This window comes from Vulpes lagopus, chromosome 16, assembly GCF_018345385.1.
Source record: "Vulpes lagopus strain Blue_001 chromosome 16, ASM1834538v1, whole genome shotgun sequence".
NCBI classification, from domain to species: Eukaryota; Metazoa; Chordata; class Mammalia; order Carnivora; family Canidae; genus Vulpes; species Vulpes lagopus.
In genome coordinates, this window is record NC_054839.1 from 52,463,475 (window position 1) to 52,481,019 (window position 17,545).

The 17,545-nt window shown below is 36.3% G+C and overlaps 1 protein-coding gene across 5 annotated transcripts in view; it reads left to right on the top strand.

The window, feature by feature from the left end:
• The window catches only part of NAA16 (N-alpha-acetyltransferase 16, NatA auxiliary subunit), an 81,541-nt gene that overhangs the window by 41,893 nt on the left and 22,103 nt on the right, over window positions 1-17,545 (top strand). For 4 of the 5 annotated variants that reach the window (XM_041730909.1, XM_041730910.1, XM_041730907.1 and 1 more), the window contains 6 exons: window positions 1,861-1,933; window positions 4,112-4,281; window positions 4,617-4,769; window positions 9,285-9,413; window positions 14,920-15,133; window positions 16,376-16,569. In XM_041730909.1, the coding sequence (XP_041586843.1) occupies window positions 1,861-1,933; window positions 4,112-4,281; window positions 4,617-4,769; window positions 9,285-9,413; window positions 14,920-15,133; window positions 16,376-16,569 (933 nt within the window). Of the gene's footprint in view, window positions 1-1,860; window positions 1,934-4,111; window positions 4,282-4,616; window positions 4,770-9,284; window positions 9,414-14,919; window positions 15,134-16,375; window positions 16,570-17,545 lie in introns of those variants that run through there. The other variant, XM_041730911.1, reaches the window with a different exon arrangement.

Below are 17,545 nucleotides of genomic sequence, written 5' to 3' on the forward strand. Positions count from 1 at the left end.
AGAGAGAGATAGGCAGAGACATGGGCAGAGGGAGAAGCAGGCCCCATGCAGGGACCCTGACTTGGGACTTGATCCCAGGACTCCAGGATCACACCCTGGGCTGAAAGCAGGCACTAATCTGCTGAGCCACCGGGCTGCCCTATTTTATTCTTTTTGATGCTATTGTGAATGGAATTGTTTCTGTAGTTTTTATTTTAGATTGTGCATTGTTCCTCTATAGAAATACAACTGATTTTTGTGTGTTGACTTTGTATCTTATTACTTTGCTGAATTCATTTGTTTTAACAGTTTTTTAAATTGTTTTTGGAATTAATAGGTTTGTTTGTATTGTTTTGTTTTGTTTTGAGTTGGGAGGGGCAGAGAGAGAAAGAATCTTAGTCAGGTTCCAAGCTTAGTGGGGAGCCTGACACGGTGCTCGATCCGACCCTGAGACCATGACCCAAGGTGAAACCAAAAGTCAGAAACTTAACTGACTGAGCCACCGAGGTGCCCTGGAATTGTTAGGGGTTTTATAAGTAAGGTCATATAATTTAAAAATAGAGATCATTTCATGTTTTCCATGCTCTGGCTGATTTAATGGGCACCACTTGGTGTTTTATGCATTAAAACTGATCTGATCGGGGAAAGTTTTTTGTCCTGCTATTAGTCTCTAGTTTTAATGCATCCTTGTGAGTCCAGGAGAATTACCCAATAGTAATAAATGTGCCGTGTCCCATCCACTCATTGATACAGCAAGTAGTGAGAAGCTACTTGAGCCTTGTTGCTTGGGTTAAATTCTGGCTCCACCATGGTACACTTTCAGCTTATTTTTATTTTCTTTTTGCCTATGAGATCAAGTTAATAATAAAGTACACTTCATAGAGTTATTTTGAGGACAAGTGAGTTAATACAAGTAAAGTACCTAAAATAGTGCCAGGTAGGATTGACTATTACTATAATTACTATTTTAATACATGTAAAGCACTTGTAGCAGTTACTGGCTTCTTATTGTTATTTTTGTCTGGTAGTATTAGTGGCATCCCATGTTTTAAAACTAGAAAACTTTTAAAATTACCACTATTAAAATAATTCTACATTGGTAAGATACTATTAAAAGTTTTAATGGTTTTCCTTCACTTGTAAACTTTTGCTCTTTTGAAGTTCCCAAATAAGATAGTTATATTATCCAACTCGTTCTAAACAGTTAACATCAGTAGGCATTTGAAACCAATTGTATATGTAGGCTGTTTTTTTTTTTTTTCTTGCACTTCTAATTCGTGTCACTTTCTGTTTGCCACTTTAAGGGCAGAGCATGTTAAATTAACAGTGTGGCTTATAATATTTCAGTCCTACTTGAGGCATTGAAAGCAAATCTTTATCAAAGTGATGACTAAAAGTAAAGGGAGTTTAAACATCTAGTTAGGAGTTTACTTAACCTCTTCCATTGAATCAGTGTGTCATTTGGATCATTTCACTTGACTCTTTTGTTATGAGTGACTTTAGAAAATCTATATATGTGATAGTTTACAACTTCACAATATAACAGAAGCAAAAGGCAAATAAACTGTTGGCAAAAAAAAATAAGATTTTGTAGTAATTATTGATAATCTGACCTTCAAAAACTCAAACCTACTAATTGAGATGAGAAGTTAATGAGTTCTGTTTTGCTATTAATAAAGAGAACAGTATATTTTCCGTGTTTTTCTTGCTTTCCCCTCACACGGTGGCGGAGGCTGGGAAGAACAGACCCCCGAGTAGTTTATAGTTAATTTATAGTCCTGAAATAACCTCTACATTGTTTCCAAATCTAATATATTCCAAGTAAATATAAATACCTTCAATAAAATATTTTAAAATTTTAAAACTGTGTTTCTTTAACAGATTTCTATAATCCAGGAACTTGTTACAAATTACGAAGCCTCTCTTAAAACATGTGACTTTTTTAGCCCTTATGGTAAGTTTAAATTACACTCAATTAGAATTTGATTACTCATTTCAGTCTATTTTTAAATCACTTACGGTAAAACTAGTTTATATTTTATATATGTACTACCTATTTACTAAATAGTTTTTGAATTCGTGAACGAAATGAGAAAAGCACTTTCAGTCTTTAAAATTTTCCATAATCTTGTGAGGTGGGGATTAACTCCCTTTTAAAATGAGAAAAAGATACTTGAGAGGTTGAGTGGCTTGCCTAACAACATCATAGTTAGTTTATATTGCAATCTGTTTTTCTCAAATTCCTACTTCTCTGTTCTTTCTACTCTTTAATTACTTTAAATTCTGTATGTCTTGGTTCTTTGCTTCTCTCTTTGTAGGGACGTATGTAAATCAAGGCATCTTCGTTTAGAAAACACTCTCAAATGCTTTCAGTCATGCAGATGCTAACTTTAGTCTGAGTTCCTGTGTTTTTCATGGGTTATTGCCCTTTTGTTTTTATTAGTTTGAAATAAACTTCATAGTGAAATAATAGACACAGAAGTAAGTACAAGAATGAACCCTTTTGTCCCCATCACCCAGCCTCTGTGGCCAGCATTTTGCCCATCCTGTTTGAAGTTATCTTCTGTTACTTTCTTTTCTAGGGTATTTTTAAAGCAGACGTACTACTGTTTTACCTGTCAGTACCTTAGCGTGCATCTCTAACTATTTAAAACACTTACACAGAAGATGCAGCCACAGTGCTGTCTGACACAAATTAGTGCTTGTATCATAATATCTAACACCCGATCCACATGCAGGTTTCCTGGGTTTCCTCAGAAAATGTCTCCATAGAATTGGCTTATTTGAAGCTGGCTCCAACAAAGGTCTACACTTTACATCTGGTTATATCCCTGATAGTCTTTTAATCTTGATCAGTAACCTTCCCTCGCATTAAAAAAACCAACAACAACAACCCTATTTGTTGAAAGGTCATTTGTCTTGTGAAATGTCCCATAGTATGGATTTGGCTTGTTGCTTTCTCCTGGTATCATTTAATATATTTTGCTATCATCCATATTTCTTGTAAACTTACAGTAAGATTTACAGGCTTGATTAGATCCAGGTTTCTTGTGAATACTTCTTACGTGATGCTTTCTAAGTACAAAGTTGTCTCACATCTGGAGCCAGAAGACATTCTGGTTGTTTCTCTTTGTGATGTTATGATTGATCCGTGTTCAGATGCGGTCAGCCTGATCTTCTGGTTAAAAAGTTCCTCTTACCTGATGATTTTGGCAGCCCCTGAGGACTATTACCTCAATCCCTTATCTCATTCGAGTCATTTTTTCCCCCTGCGTTTAATAGCTAGAATTCTTATAAAGAACTTGACTTCATCGAATACTTGTTTCCCTTGAAATATGGTTTATATAAAAAGAACAAGATAAATACTCGTCTCTTTCCTTTATTTATTATATAATTTATGCTAGTTTCTGTATTTACATTGTTACTTTGATTAGCTAGTCTAGGAAACCTGTTCTTTTCTATGATGTGGATAAATTCCCCTTTCTCCTTTTTCTGCCTAGTTTCAGACCTGTATGTCTTCCCTGCTGAAATCCATGTTGAGAGCTGGGTATTTCTTTATCTACTCTCTGTAGCTCGAAGTTCAGAATGGGGAACAGGATAGAGCTCAGGTGACCATGTGTGACTGCTTTCATCACATAGTAGGGTTACTTCCACCTTGTCAGGAAGATCTCTTCATACCTTTCAATTTTGGCTTTGCCTGGTGTAGGGTTGAGGCCTAGGACATGCAAAGCCCTGGCAAATCCTGCCTTTGTGGGAGTCTCACAGTGGTGTTTAGGGACTTCTCTTCACCCAGCTGTTTTCCTCTTGATTGTTCCTGGGCCTACTGCCTTACATTCCCAGCCAGAGAATTGAGAGAGTTATACCGATTAACCTTTTCTCCAGGATGGTTTCTTTAGAGTCAGGTAGGGGTTAGAAGGCTATGAAACCAGCATCTTATTTCTCTGACTGGCTGCTACTATTTGAACTTTATGACATGAAGTCTTCCCTTTCTCCGTTGAAATTGGTCATTTTTCTGGGTTTATACTGCTTATTCTTCTAATTATTAATTTCATCATGCATTAAGGGAGAAAGTATGTGATTTGCTTTACTTTGCCTTCTCTTCTATAGTAACTTTATATTTGTTTGATTGCAGAGAATGGAGAGAAGGAACCCCCAACAACACTGCTCTGGATTCAGTATTTCCTGGCACAGCACTTTGATAAACTTGGGCAGTATTCTTTGGCTTTGGATTATATTAATGCTGCAATTGCTAGTACTCCAACTCTAATAGAATTATTCTATATGAAGGCAAAAATTTACAAGGTAAAATCTTAGTCATGTTTTTTTAGTAGCTGAAGAATTTGCCCACTTTAAGAGTCCTTAGAGTTTTTTCTCTATAAAAATAACTTCTAGGGTACCCTAATAATCTGACATTCTAATAATCCTAGGGAGTTTTATATTACATAGTTGTACAATCAGTGTGCCGTTTGATACATCTCTTTGTAAATGTGAATTGTAATTTATCCAGACTTCTAGATAAATTCAACAGAAATGGTACCAAGTTTCTAGTTTGTCTTATTAACTTTTTCTATTTATATTAATCTATATTCTTTTAATCATAAATACTATGGTTTCTTTAATGCTTTCATTTCTTAAAGCATATAGGTAATCTAAAAGAAGCTGCAAAATGGATGGATGAAGCACAGTCTTTGGACACAGCTGATAGGTTCATCAATTCCAAATGTGCCAAGTATATGCTTCGAGCAAATATGATAAAAGAAGCAGAGGAAATGTGCTCCAAGTTCACAAGGGTAGGAAATACCATACATGAGCATGTACTTCTCTGAGTTAGTAAAATTAAATTTCAGTTCTATGATGATTTGTGAAATTTGCCACTAAAGTTCAAAAAATTCATTTTTGTTACTATTTTATTAATTCCATCTAGGTCATGTCATAAGTATGATTTCTTTTCTGTGGTTGAGTGTGTGTGCGTGCACTTCTGGTGGCAGATGGTTGAAAGGCAATAATAGGAACACAATAGCTTTATACATGGATAAGCAATATGCCAGACTGGTGCTTATGTATAATATTCAGTTTACAATTCTTTTGTCTCATTAGTAATTTGTGACTGTTTTTTTAATTTCTCTTTTACAGTTGTTTCAGAACTCATCAGAGTTCTTTCTATGTGGAACTAACATTTGTGGGGGCACCTGGGTGGCCCAGTTAAGCATCTGACTCTTGGTTGCAGATCAGGTCATGATCAGGGTCATGATATCGAGCTCTGCGTCAGTCTCCACACTCAGTGCGGGAGTCTGCTTGAGATTCTTTCTCCCTCTGTCCCTTCTTCCGCTTGCACACATGTGCATTTTCTCTCTCTGTCTCTCTCTCTTCTCCCCCCTAAATAAATAAATTAAAAAAAAAAAAAAAGAGGAACTAGCATTTGTGGGCTTTGGTCTCTGACAGTTTAGAATTGAAGTTCTCTAAAATTATTAGGCTAAACATCTGTTTCTTTTTCCTCCTTCACCATCCTTATGTATCTTTTACCATGTGGACTTTCTGTCTTTTTATGAAAATAGTAAGTGTATAGTTAAAAATATACATAGACTAATGGAACAGGTAAGCTCAGAAACAGATTCACACATATTTGGAAACTTCTGTATGACCAGAAGTGCTTTCAGAATCAGAGATTAAAAGATATTGCTGGCACATTTAGTTATTTGTATTGACAAAAATAAAACAATATTCTTCTGCACACAAACCAATTCCAGGTTGATTAAAGAAAGTATTGAAATTTATCTTTAGAGTCTGAGGTAGGAAGCCTTTCTTATGGTACTAAAAACCTTAAGTATAAGTAAAATTAATATATTTGACTATATTAAAATTAAAGTTTACCTATAACAAAAATAAATATAAGCAAAATGAGAAGGTAGACCATGGAATTGGAGATCTTTTCAACCCATATAATAGAATAAGAGTTTATAAAGAACTCTACAAAGAATTCACTGAAATAGTCATTTAATACTCATTGAATGTGACATTGAGGGATAATGAGGAAACCATGTTTCCCAGTTTAATTTCCAACTTCTAATGAAAATACTTGGGAATAAATCATTTTTGCCTCCAATACTCATTATGTACACAGTAGAGTGCTTGAGTGCTGGTGTTTGTGAGTAAATGATTTACGGTAAAACTAAGTTACCATTGTGCCCTGCCCTAAGATCTTCCTGATGCAGCCCCAGTGTACCATTTCCTTAAATGTTGGCTAGATTCTGATTGTGTGAGGGTGTTTATAAAAACCTTTAAAATTTATTTATTTTAAAAATTTTATTTATTCATTTGTGAGAGACAGAGAGAGAGAGAGAGGCAGAGACATAGGTAGAGGGAGAAGCAGGCTCCCTGTGGGGAGCCCGATGTGGGACTCAATCCCAGGACCCCAGGATCACGCCCCGAGCCAAAGGCAGATGTTCAACCACTGAGCTACCCAGGCATCCCAAAACCTCTTATAATTTAGAAGCCACACAAAAGCTTGAACTTTTGTTATGAAAATTTAACTACTTATAAGAATATCATGGAACAAAAATATACATACACACACCAAACCTCAATAAGAGACAAGAAGACAGTGGATGTGAATAGTTAATTCACAGAAGTGGAAAATGGAATGGCCAAAAAAGATGCTTTCATTAGTAAGCAGGGAAATAGTAAGATCTCATTTGGTACTAGCAAAGTGATATAAGTTTAAGTCTGGTGTTAGTAGGTATTGATAAATAATCTGTCATATATGCAGATATACATACATGTGTCACATATATGAAGTATATGCTCTTTGTATATTTATTTTGAGAGACAATAAATGCTCTATAGGTAGTAGCCTTTAATGAAAATCTGAATATGTAAGAGAGATACATAACACGCACACACATACATGTGTACACATGCACATATATCACACATTTAAATTTTTATTAAAGGCCACTACCTTAGACCATTTGTTGTCTCTCTCTCATAGTCACAATGGCTTTTTCATCTAAACCTAGCTGAATTCTACTTTCTCATATTTGGAGTGATACAAATAGTTTATATGCCTTTTATACAGGGAAATAGAAAGTAGCTTTAACAATTATTAAGCACTGAGCTAAGTACTTTATATACATACACTTAATCTTACCAGTCCTCTGATATCATTGCTCTCATGTTATAGTTAAGAAAATATTTAGGGTGATGAGGTACTGTGCCTGCTGGAGATCAGCCAGCTAGCCATTCATTTTGGATCCAGGATTCTAGCTTAGAGGTCTGTGACACTAACGCCCATGTTTTAGAATTGCAGTAGAACTATAATAGAAGCAGAAACTGCAGTGACTAATGTTTCTGAAATTCACATGTTGGAAGACCAGCAGATGCAAAATGGTTAGCTGTATTGAGGGAAAAATATATTAGCAAGAATGATGGGTATTAAGTTAGGAGAAAGAAAAATAAAATGAGGAAAATCATGATACAGACTGTATGTTTGGCATTTTACAGCAAAGTGATCGAGGCTCTAAAGGGGTCACGTAGTACATAGTGCTGGAGTTCAAACTTCCATGTCCTTCACACTGCAGCACAGTTTTGGAGATGGAAAGAAGGTACAAGAGTAGATGTAGAAGCAGTGGTGTTTGTGTAGGAGAGAACATCCTGGAAGGCCAAAGCAGAGATTAGAAGGAAAGTGCAATTAAAACAAGTATACAATGGGGCAGCCTGGGTGGCTCAGCAGTTTAGGTTTAGCGCCGCCTTCGGCCCAGGGCCTGATCCTGGAGCTCCCTGCATGGAGCCTGCTTCTCCCTCTGCCTGTGTCTTTGCCTCTCTCTCTCTCTCTCTCTCTCTCAGGAATAAATAAAATCTTTAAAAAAAAAAGTATACAAAACTTAAGTGGAATAAGTCTAATGATTTTAAAAACCAATGTGTGTGTACACCCAAGTCAACAGTCAGCCAGGATGTGTCTGAAAAGGCACCACAGAATGAGAAAGAAAGGGAAGGGTTGGCTGTTTGTGGTGAGGAGACACCAAAATCTGCAGTCCACCTGGTTTTTCAGAATTGCCTTTGGTCATCCATTCCTGATGAGTTGTCCTGTCATATAGAGAGCTTCTTCTGTTCAGCCATCCTCATTCCTTGGCCAGGCACGTCTGTAATGTGTGGTGGATAGGCCACTGAGCCAGGGAGGAAGACTGCTAACCTTTAATAATTAGTTTATGTCTGATTATAAGTGATCATATCTGATACTGCTATATGAGTAAAGTAGGATATTTCCCTCTTGCAGATTTTTCAGGTTTTTTTTTAGAATTTTTGTACAGATTTGCTGATGCAAGCTGGATAGTTGTATATGGTAAAGATTTTGAAGTGAAAATTAATGTAGATATCTTATAAAAATACATAGTCATCAAAAAATGGAAAATATATACAACCAGGGGCACATGGGTGGCTCAATGGTTGAGCATCTGCCTTTGGCTCAGGTTGTGATCCTGGGGTCCTGGGATCAAGTTCCGCATCGGGCTCCCTGCAGGGAGCCTGCTTTTCCCTCTGCCTGTGTCTCTGCCTCTCTTTCTGTGTCTTTCATGAATAGATAAATAAAATCCTTAAAAAATAAAAAAAAAAAAAGAAAGAAAATTACACCTGTAATTCCATTCACCAAGAGATAACCAGTTTTTACACTTTTAATGAGAATGCTGAAAATTGAACTGGTCACAAAAAAATGAGTGAAAAAGAACTAAAGACTGAAATTATTTATGTACATGTACTTTCACCATCTTCTTGGGGGTCACTAGGTACTTTAGGTCTTACACGCTGCTCAGCCCAAGTTAAGTGTTTTTTTTTTTTGTTTTTGTTTTTTTTTTTAAGATTTTATGTATTTATTTGACAAAGAAAGAGCACAGGTAGGTAGAGCACAGGCAGAGGGAGAGGGAGAAGCAGGTCCTTCACTGAGCAGAGAGCCTGATGCTGGGCTCTGTCCCAGGACCCTGGGATCATGACCTGAGCTGAAGGCAGACACTCAACTGACTGAGCCACCCAGGTGCCCCTGTCATAAATAGTTGAAATAAAAGTTTTGATGTTCAGAAACTTAGCTTCAGCAATCTGGAGTCTTTTCTGGGTAGAGTGTTGAATAACCGACAGAGCTGGGTAAATAAGACATGTAATTTTGGATCAGCAGGAGCTTTTGGAAGCACCCAGAATATTTGTTTATTGCTATTTATTATCATAATAATACTTGTAGCCATAGTTATAAAAGAGAAAATGAGATTTTTAGGGTCTCTTTTATTGTTTGCTTCATATATTTAGGAGTGCTTCCCTTTCAGGAAGGAACATCCGCCATGGAAAATCTAAATGAAATGCAGTGTATGTGGTTTCAAACTGAGTGCATTTCAGCTTACCAGCGTTTGGGGAGGTACGGGGATGCCTTGAAAAAATGCCACGAAGTAGAAAGGGTAAGTTGGAGAATTTTGACTTTATTTTTCTCCTGTAAGGTGATGAGAAAAAGCAGGTTGATTTCTACATGGGATCATCTACCTGTTTTAACTACTTTGGAAACTTCATTGTGAAAAAAATTCTGGATCTTTAGCTTTCAGACATTCAGAAGTTGTGGCTAGATGATTGCTCTTTTGATCCTCAAGTGGTTATGATTGTGACATGTCTACCTAATTTGGTCTGAGGGAAGAAGGAAAAGATTAATTTATCAAGCCATTTTTGCTATTATTACCCTGTATTCAAAATTTGTATTTCATAATCGGGCCATTGTTTGATCTCGTCACCAGGCCAGAAGGACACGCAAGCTGACGGCTACCTCTTTCCCCTTTACGTCAGGATCTGCTCTGTAGTCAGCCTCTCTCCAGTTCGTCTTCCCAGGATACTTGTTCTCGCATCCGATACCTTGTACAGCAGTCTGTGGCCGGTTTGCAGGCTTATTTTATTACTTGCTTTTAGGATTATGTGTGATGTGCCTTAGTGAGGGGACTTTTCTTTTCCTTTGTGTGAATTTTGTTTTCCTGTTCTTTGTCATCTCTGAAGCACTCTCCTTCCAAATGGACAACAGGAGGAAAAGAGCCACAAAAGCACACCTGAGGCAGTCCTCAGCAGCCCTCAGTTGTGGGGTCAATCGGCAGCACTGTTCCCATGCTGACGCAGTATAAAACAACAGGCGTCGTAGTCAGGTGAGCCTGATGTCTGCGCTCCGGCAGTCACTTTGGCCTTTTTCCCATGTGAAACTTCTGAGGTGACCCAAGAGAAAGGCTCAGTCTTAGGGGGTGGCTTTTGCTGGGAACCGGAACCAGGACTATATCTGAGCCCTTTTAGAAATAACTTCATTTTTTTGGTTTGTTGGTTGTTTTTTTTTTTTTTTTTCTTTGTTTCTTTTTAAGCCTGGGCTTGATGGCTTTATCTCTGGGGGAAAATCCTTATCTTCTCCTTGAGAGATAAAAAACCCTCAGATGATACATGAAATATTTAGGCAATATCCAACTGTTCTAGTTTAAATCCGGCTCTCATTTCTGTGAAACCATACATCACTAGCTTGTTTCAGCACTCCGAGATGACTAGCACTTCAAATGCATTCTTCTTATTATTAAGGAAAGATACATTCTTATGAACCAGGACATTTGCAGTGGGCAGTAAATTGTTTCCTGAATGAAGAAGCTGCTAGGTGCTCATGGATCAGTAATTCCAGCATGACCACAGCGAGAAATTTATCAGATTTTCTGTGAAAGTGAAATTTGCACATCCTTAGGATCATTATAATACAGCTCCAGCTTCAGTCCCGCTTCTCCTAACATTAATGACATTTCTCTTTGTAATATTTCTTAAGGATTGTAAGAATATGATGAATAGCTATTCTATAATTAAGTTTCGTTTAGATTATGCTCTCCCTTAAATTTATAGTGATGTTGGCTGAGTAGCATGAATTAAAATTCAGATCAACTATGTCTAGTTCAAGAAATATGATTTGACTAGTGGAAAGCATTTTTGAAGAAAAAATTAGAAAATAGAAAATCATTGGCTATCAGATTAAAATATGGCAGAGATTGTCACCCTCTGGTCATGTTACATTAATTATTGCTAGAAACTTTATTGTTTTTATTTTGGATTTGTTGATGCTTGAGGACAAAGAACTAGACACAGATAAAAGAAGAACCTATTCTAGTGGCACTTGTAAGCTAGTCTTTTATAGTGAGTAATTCAGAGTAAAAGTAAGACTTAACTCTTCTAGGGACGCCTAAGTGGCTTAGCGGTTGGTCATCTGCCTTTGGCTCAGGGTGTGATCCCAGTTTGGGGATTGAGTCCTGCAACAGGCTCCCTGCAAGTAGCCTGCTTCTCCCTCCACCTATGTATGTCTCTGCCTCTCTCTGTGTCTCTCATGAATAAATAAATTTTAAAAATCTTAAAAAAAAAAAAAAGACTTAACTCTTCTAGTGGTTATGTATAGAAATGTGAGTGCTTAGTACAAATAGGGTGATTAAATACTTGCTGACTGATTAGTGCTAAAATTCATTTCTAATAAAATTAATGTAATCAAAAATAATTCTTAATATCATATGTAAAGATTTAAGAGTAATTACAGAATTCACAGATTTATTATAGTAAGTATCTGCATGAGTTGCTTTTGTGGCTGGATTTTAAATGTTTTAGTAAAGAAATGAAGCACCTTTCAAAAATAGAAAATCGCAGTTTTATCTTCACCTTCAGTGAATACAGATAAAAGTTCTGCCTTCAAAACCACATTCAAGAATTCTCTCCTCAAAGGCAGTTTCATCTATGACATATATTGCTATGAGCTCTTAGTAATTGGATTTAAAATGTTAGAATTCTGGAATAGTCCACTGTAGTACTTTTTCTGCTTTCATCTTGCCACTCCGCAAAGGATTTTAAGATTATATGTAAAGGTTATGAAGTCCAGCCCAATCTGATGTTTGTATAAACTCCAGTTTTATTTAAAACAAAATAAAACAACCATCTTCAGAAGTGTTCAGAATAATTTTAAACTATTTTATGTTTCAAGAATTTTCTTTTCCTTCTTTTCCAGATGATTAGTTTCTCATCATTTTGGTGTGCTGGTTTATATCTGAAACAGTGCAGTAATACATATTTCTAAAACTTCATGATAAGATCTAGGATTTCCTATTAAGTCAGAACCATAGACAGTTCCTAACTTGACCTTCTGGTGCATCTGAATCTTGCTCCGGTTGACATGTGCTTTAGGATGACAGATTTTCTATAAAGGACATAGAGTTGCGTACTACCCTAGTTGGTCTGGTTATTATTTTTTGAGTTAGTGGTTTTTGTTGCCTTTCTATATATGAGCTCTTGTTGGCCTCCTCCAGGAACTCTGAAGAGTAATGAAATGGGAGAATCAGGTGAGAAGAGAGGGACTAATAGGGAATTCCTAAAGGAAACCACATTCGTAAGCTGTGAATAGCATTTCTTAATTCTCCAGCCACTTGTCTTACTTTGATTCAAGCCTAATTTTGATAAGTTAAGCAATTCCTGCCAGCATTACCCTCCCCACCCCCTCTACCCCAAAAGAACTAGTAGTTTATGAGGGGAAAATGGAGTTAAGACCCTCAGCTATATGTTAAGAATTGGGTACCTAGTTTCTGCAGGAAGCTGTTAAGTGACCATATTGTGTTATTGTTTGGCTCAAGTATGGGGAAACTAACTTCACCTGTTTGTGTCAGCTAGTAAATTTTTATGCTCTACAAATCTGGAGACTTAAAAAAATCACCCCAAGATAGTGTAAGGGAGAGCTTTGTGGTGATGGAATAGTTGTGTGTTGATTTTGGAGGCAGTCACATGAATCGACGCATATGATGAAGTCACAAAGAACTATATACCCACATTGTACCAGTGTCAGTGTTTTGGTTTTGTTATCATACTCTAGTCATGTAGGATACAGCTCTTAGTGTGAAACTGAGAGAAGAGTGCACAGGATACCTCTGCACCACTTTTATTACTTCCTCTGAGTCTATAATTATACTAAAATAAAAAGTTAAAAAAAAAAAAAGAACATCAAGCCAAGATTATTTGTTTCTAAGTAGGATTCTGCAATATAGTGTTTCTTCCCAAAGCAAAATAATTTTGTTAGTATCCTACTTTTTCTTACCTACCCTAGCCTTATTCTACCCACCACTGTTAGAGTGATCAACATCCACGTTTGCCTGGGGCAGAACAGGTTCTTAAGACTCAGGGCTTTCATTGGAAAAACTGAGAAAGCCCCAGGCAAGCTGGGAAAGTTGGTTGCCCTATCTATGGAAGACTAACTGGAGAGAGGCAGCCTGTGGGCTGTTACTGATAAAGAGGCGGCTTAACTGTTTGTGGTTCCCTACGGCTCCCTCTAAGACTTGACTTAGAATCTGCGTCTACTAAAGCTGCTAGAATTATCTCTGAAACTTGTGTCTGCCTTTTACACATAAATGTTTCTCACCTTAAAAGTCCTGTAACCTCTTAGATGTTATTATCTCGTTATATATTCCTTGATTTTTGGCACTGCCATTTTTCCTCAGTTGTATTGAATTTTAAGATCTTATGGTGCTAGACATAACTTGATTTACGTTAACAATGAACAGCTTTATGAAATATGTAATCCTTTGATTAAAAAAACAAGTTCATGTTAATACTTACGAGTTTATTTGTCTTACTGATGGGAAGAATGCAGTTTTCAGATAACCTATTAAAGCATGATTCTTAAAGTTATAAATAATGTTAAATGTTCATCTTTTCCCATTTTCCCCCCTTCACACTGTGTACTCTTATTCTTTTTATCTTAGAATTCTTCCCTTAAAGTCTCAGGTACTTAATGTAACTCTGTGTATAGAGTATTTCTAGTTACCAATACAACTAAAATTATGAAATGTGGACAATTACTAATGTGTCTTCTACACAGTGAGCTACTTTGCCCCTGGACAGAAGGAAGATGAAGTAGTAGAAGAGCTTAAACTGTATTTGTGTATTGAGTCATTCATTTTTCTATTTTTGGAGAAGCTAAAATAGGGCAAAAGAAAGAAGATAGAAGTAGAGATGCATGTGGGAAAGAAAAGTATAAATTGTTTTGAAGTAGGGATATTAATCGTCTTCTTGCCATGTAAGGAATTAGTTCTTTAACTTCTGGGACCATGCACCGTTGGAGAATTGAATGAAAGCCTTGAACTCTCTCCTTAGGAAAATGTTATTATGCTTGTTAATACATAGACTACAGATTAAGAACCATTGCTAAAATGGAATGTTGGTAGATTAATGGGAATTTATTGAGTGAGAAAAAATCTATAATGTTTTGTGCCCAATGAAATTTAAAATATCTCTTATTTGATCCCTTAGCAATTATAAGAAATTGGCCATATAATGATTTCTTTATTCCTAACTTAGATAAAATATTTGAGGTCGTGGGAAATTAAGAGGCCAAATGCCTGATAAGCAGGTTCTCTCTTGAGTTGCCAAAAATTGTGCTGATTGAATATTAGGCCCTATTCCAGGCAGTGGAGGTAGAAATGATGGGGCTTTCCCTTAAAGAACTTAAAGTTAGGTGGAACAGGCTAATGTGTAAACATTTCATGTGAACCTGTTAAAATGTGACCTTTATTTAGAGCTCTGTTTAACTCTGCCTTACTGACTTTTGGGAAATACCGAGGAGAAATATTTCATTAGAGGGAAAAATGAATATGTACTGATTTCACAGTTTAAGAAAACCTGATCATCTAACTTAGTACACAGAAATTGAGTATCATCACAAAACATGATCTATAGGGGATGGCCAAGGATTGTTATAACAGGAACTTCAAGTGGATACAAAGAATGGTTTGATGTCCTTTGTAGTGTTAAACAGTGTAGAAGGCAACTAAGTGAAATTGTGTTTGTTTACATTGTATTTGGGGCTCTTTTTGGTTTTCTTTTTAAAAATAGATATCATCCACACATATGTAGGGATAATTTTGTGGTTTTTTTTTTAAGCATTTTTTTGAGATAACTGATGATCAATTCGACTTCCATACATACTGCATGAGAAAAATGACCCTTCGTGCCTATGTTGATCTTTTGAGATTAGAAGATGTACTCAGAAGACATGCTTTCTATTTCAAGGCTGCTAGATCAGCAATTGAAATATACTTGAAATTGTATGATAACCCCTTAACCAACGAGAGCAAACAACAAGAAATAAATTCAGGTAACTGAAAAAAAAAATTAGGTAACTGAAAAGTAACTTGCTTTAAAAGGTTTAAAAAGAACACTAACTTTCAGAATGTCATTAGCTTAAACAAACATATAGAAAAACGTAATGTCAAATGGATGCAAAGACAACATCAGGTCTCTTACATGCTAAAAAAAACCAAAAACAGGTGGGGTGAGGTAGGGAGGGAGATAACTTAGAAAAAGTCGGCAGGGTTGTGTTCTGTAGGTGATATTTCTGAATAGCCCTAGTGGATGACTTGTTATCATTTTTTAAAAATTTATTTTCTTTTAAGATTTTATTATATATTTTTAAGTAATCTGTACATCCAACATAGGGCTTGAACTCACAACCCTGAGATCAAGAGTCCCATGCTCCACTGACTGAGCCAGCCAGGCACCTCGCAATCATTTTTATTCTTATTTTCAGTAAAGCCAATTAGGGAAAAAAGGAAATGATTGTGGACTGGGGTTTTTGTTTTTTGTTTTCTTTCTTGATTAAAAAAAAAATAGCTCTGAGCCCCTTTGGGAAAAATAAATATTAGGATGTCTGGGTGGCTCAGTGGCTCAGGTTGTGATCCCGGAGTCCTGGGATCGGGTCCCATATCTGCCTATGTCTCTGCCTCTCTGTGTCTCTCATGAATAAATAACATCTTTTTAAAGAAAATAATAAACATTCTTACAACTTCTAGTGCCTAGTTGATTGAAAATAATCATGCTGATAAGAATATCTATGTAGCTTTTTATTCACTAAAATGTTACTATCTACAAATATTTGACAGATAGTAACATGAAGGCAAATATCTGAACAGATCACAAGTATGTGTGTGTGCATTTTCTCATTTGTCTTTGATATATTCCAAGAGAATAGTTGGTGTCATCACCCCCATTGTATATAGATTGAGACTCAGCAAGATTAAGTGATTTGCCTAAAGTCATGTATTGTGTAGGAGGTGGAACTGAGCCAAAATTGGTTAATTTTATCTTATTATTATTTATTTTTATTTTTTAGAATTGATTAATTTTAATCCATGCAGTATTTGCCAATTGCCTTCTGTGTGCCAGGATGTGTGTTAGGCAGTGGGAATACACTTTCTAAAAAAAACCTCTGTATTGTCTCTTCCCACTTTCCCTTCTTAAAGCTGTATTGCTTTAATACAATACTGTATTGAAGAAGAATGTGAGGAAAACAGAAACCTTGACTTAGAATTTGTATTTGTATTTATTTTGATATTTATAGAAAACCTGTCAGCCAAAGAGTTGAAGAAAATGCTTAGCAAGCAGAGGAGAGCTCAGAAAAAGGCTAAATTGGAAGAAGAGAGAAAGCATGCAGAAAGGGAACGTCAACAAAAAAATCAAAAGAAAAAAAGAGATGAAGAAGAAGAAGAAGCCAGTGGTCTCAAAGAAGATCTTATACCTGAAAAATTAGAAAGGGTGAGATGAATTTACTGTCTTTATTTGGTAGAATTTATGTTATTTGGTTCTGTTCTGATCACGAACATATTTTAATTAAATCTATAGATCCGAAGCCGTTTGTAATATTGCAAGGTCTTTATGATAGTAGTCAATTATTTTTGAGTGAGAATATGCAAATTTTGGTTAACGCAAATTATACATAGAATTGTAGTTGTGGTAAGCAGCATAATGGCCTTTGAAAACTATCCACATTCCAGTCCCTGGAATTTGTATGTTTCATTACATGGCAAAGGGGAATTAATGTGGCAGATGGAATTTAGGATGATTAGCTGGCCTTAAAATGAGGAGGTTAGCCTGGATTATCTGGGTGAACCCAGTGTAATCACTGTGGGTCAGAGATGGGGGGTTTTGGGGGAGTGGGGGGGGCTGGAGTAGTGTGAGAAGGACATCAGCCCTCTGTTAACTGGTTTGAAGAGGGAATGAAGGAGCCACAAATGGAGATTGTGGTCAGCCTTGAGAAGCTGAAACACACTCTCCTTTGGAGCCTCCAAAAAGGGCCCTTCTGGCATCTTGGTTTTTAAGCCCAGTGAGACCCATGTTGGACTTTGAACCTACAGAAAATAAACATGTTGTTTTTATTAACACTAAATTTTTGATAATTAACAGGGAGACATTCCCCTTATATCTGAGAACATTTAATATATCTTGATATGTTTTAGCTACAAAGAGAAAGCACTTCATCTCTGACATTTTCTCAAAGTGTCCATAGTTTATTTAGGGATCAGATTTAGGGAAATATTTAACTTACAGGTTTATTCACTGTGGAATCTAGTCTAAATATTTTAAATTGTTATTTTTTTCCAATTTATGATGCAATTGTATTTGCCTCCTTACTTTAAATGTTTGAAGAATAGGGGTGCCTGGGTGGCTCAAATTGGTTAAGTGTCTGCCTTTAGCTTAGGTCCTGATTCCTGGATGCTGGGATTGAGTCCCA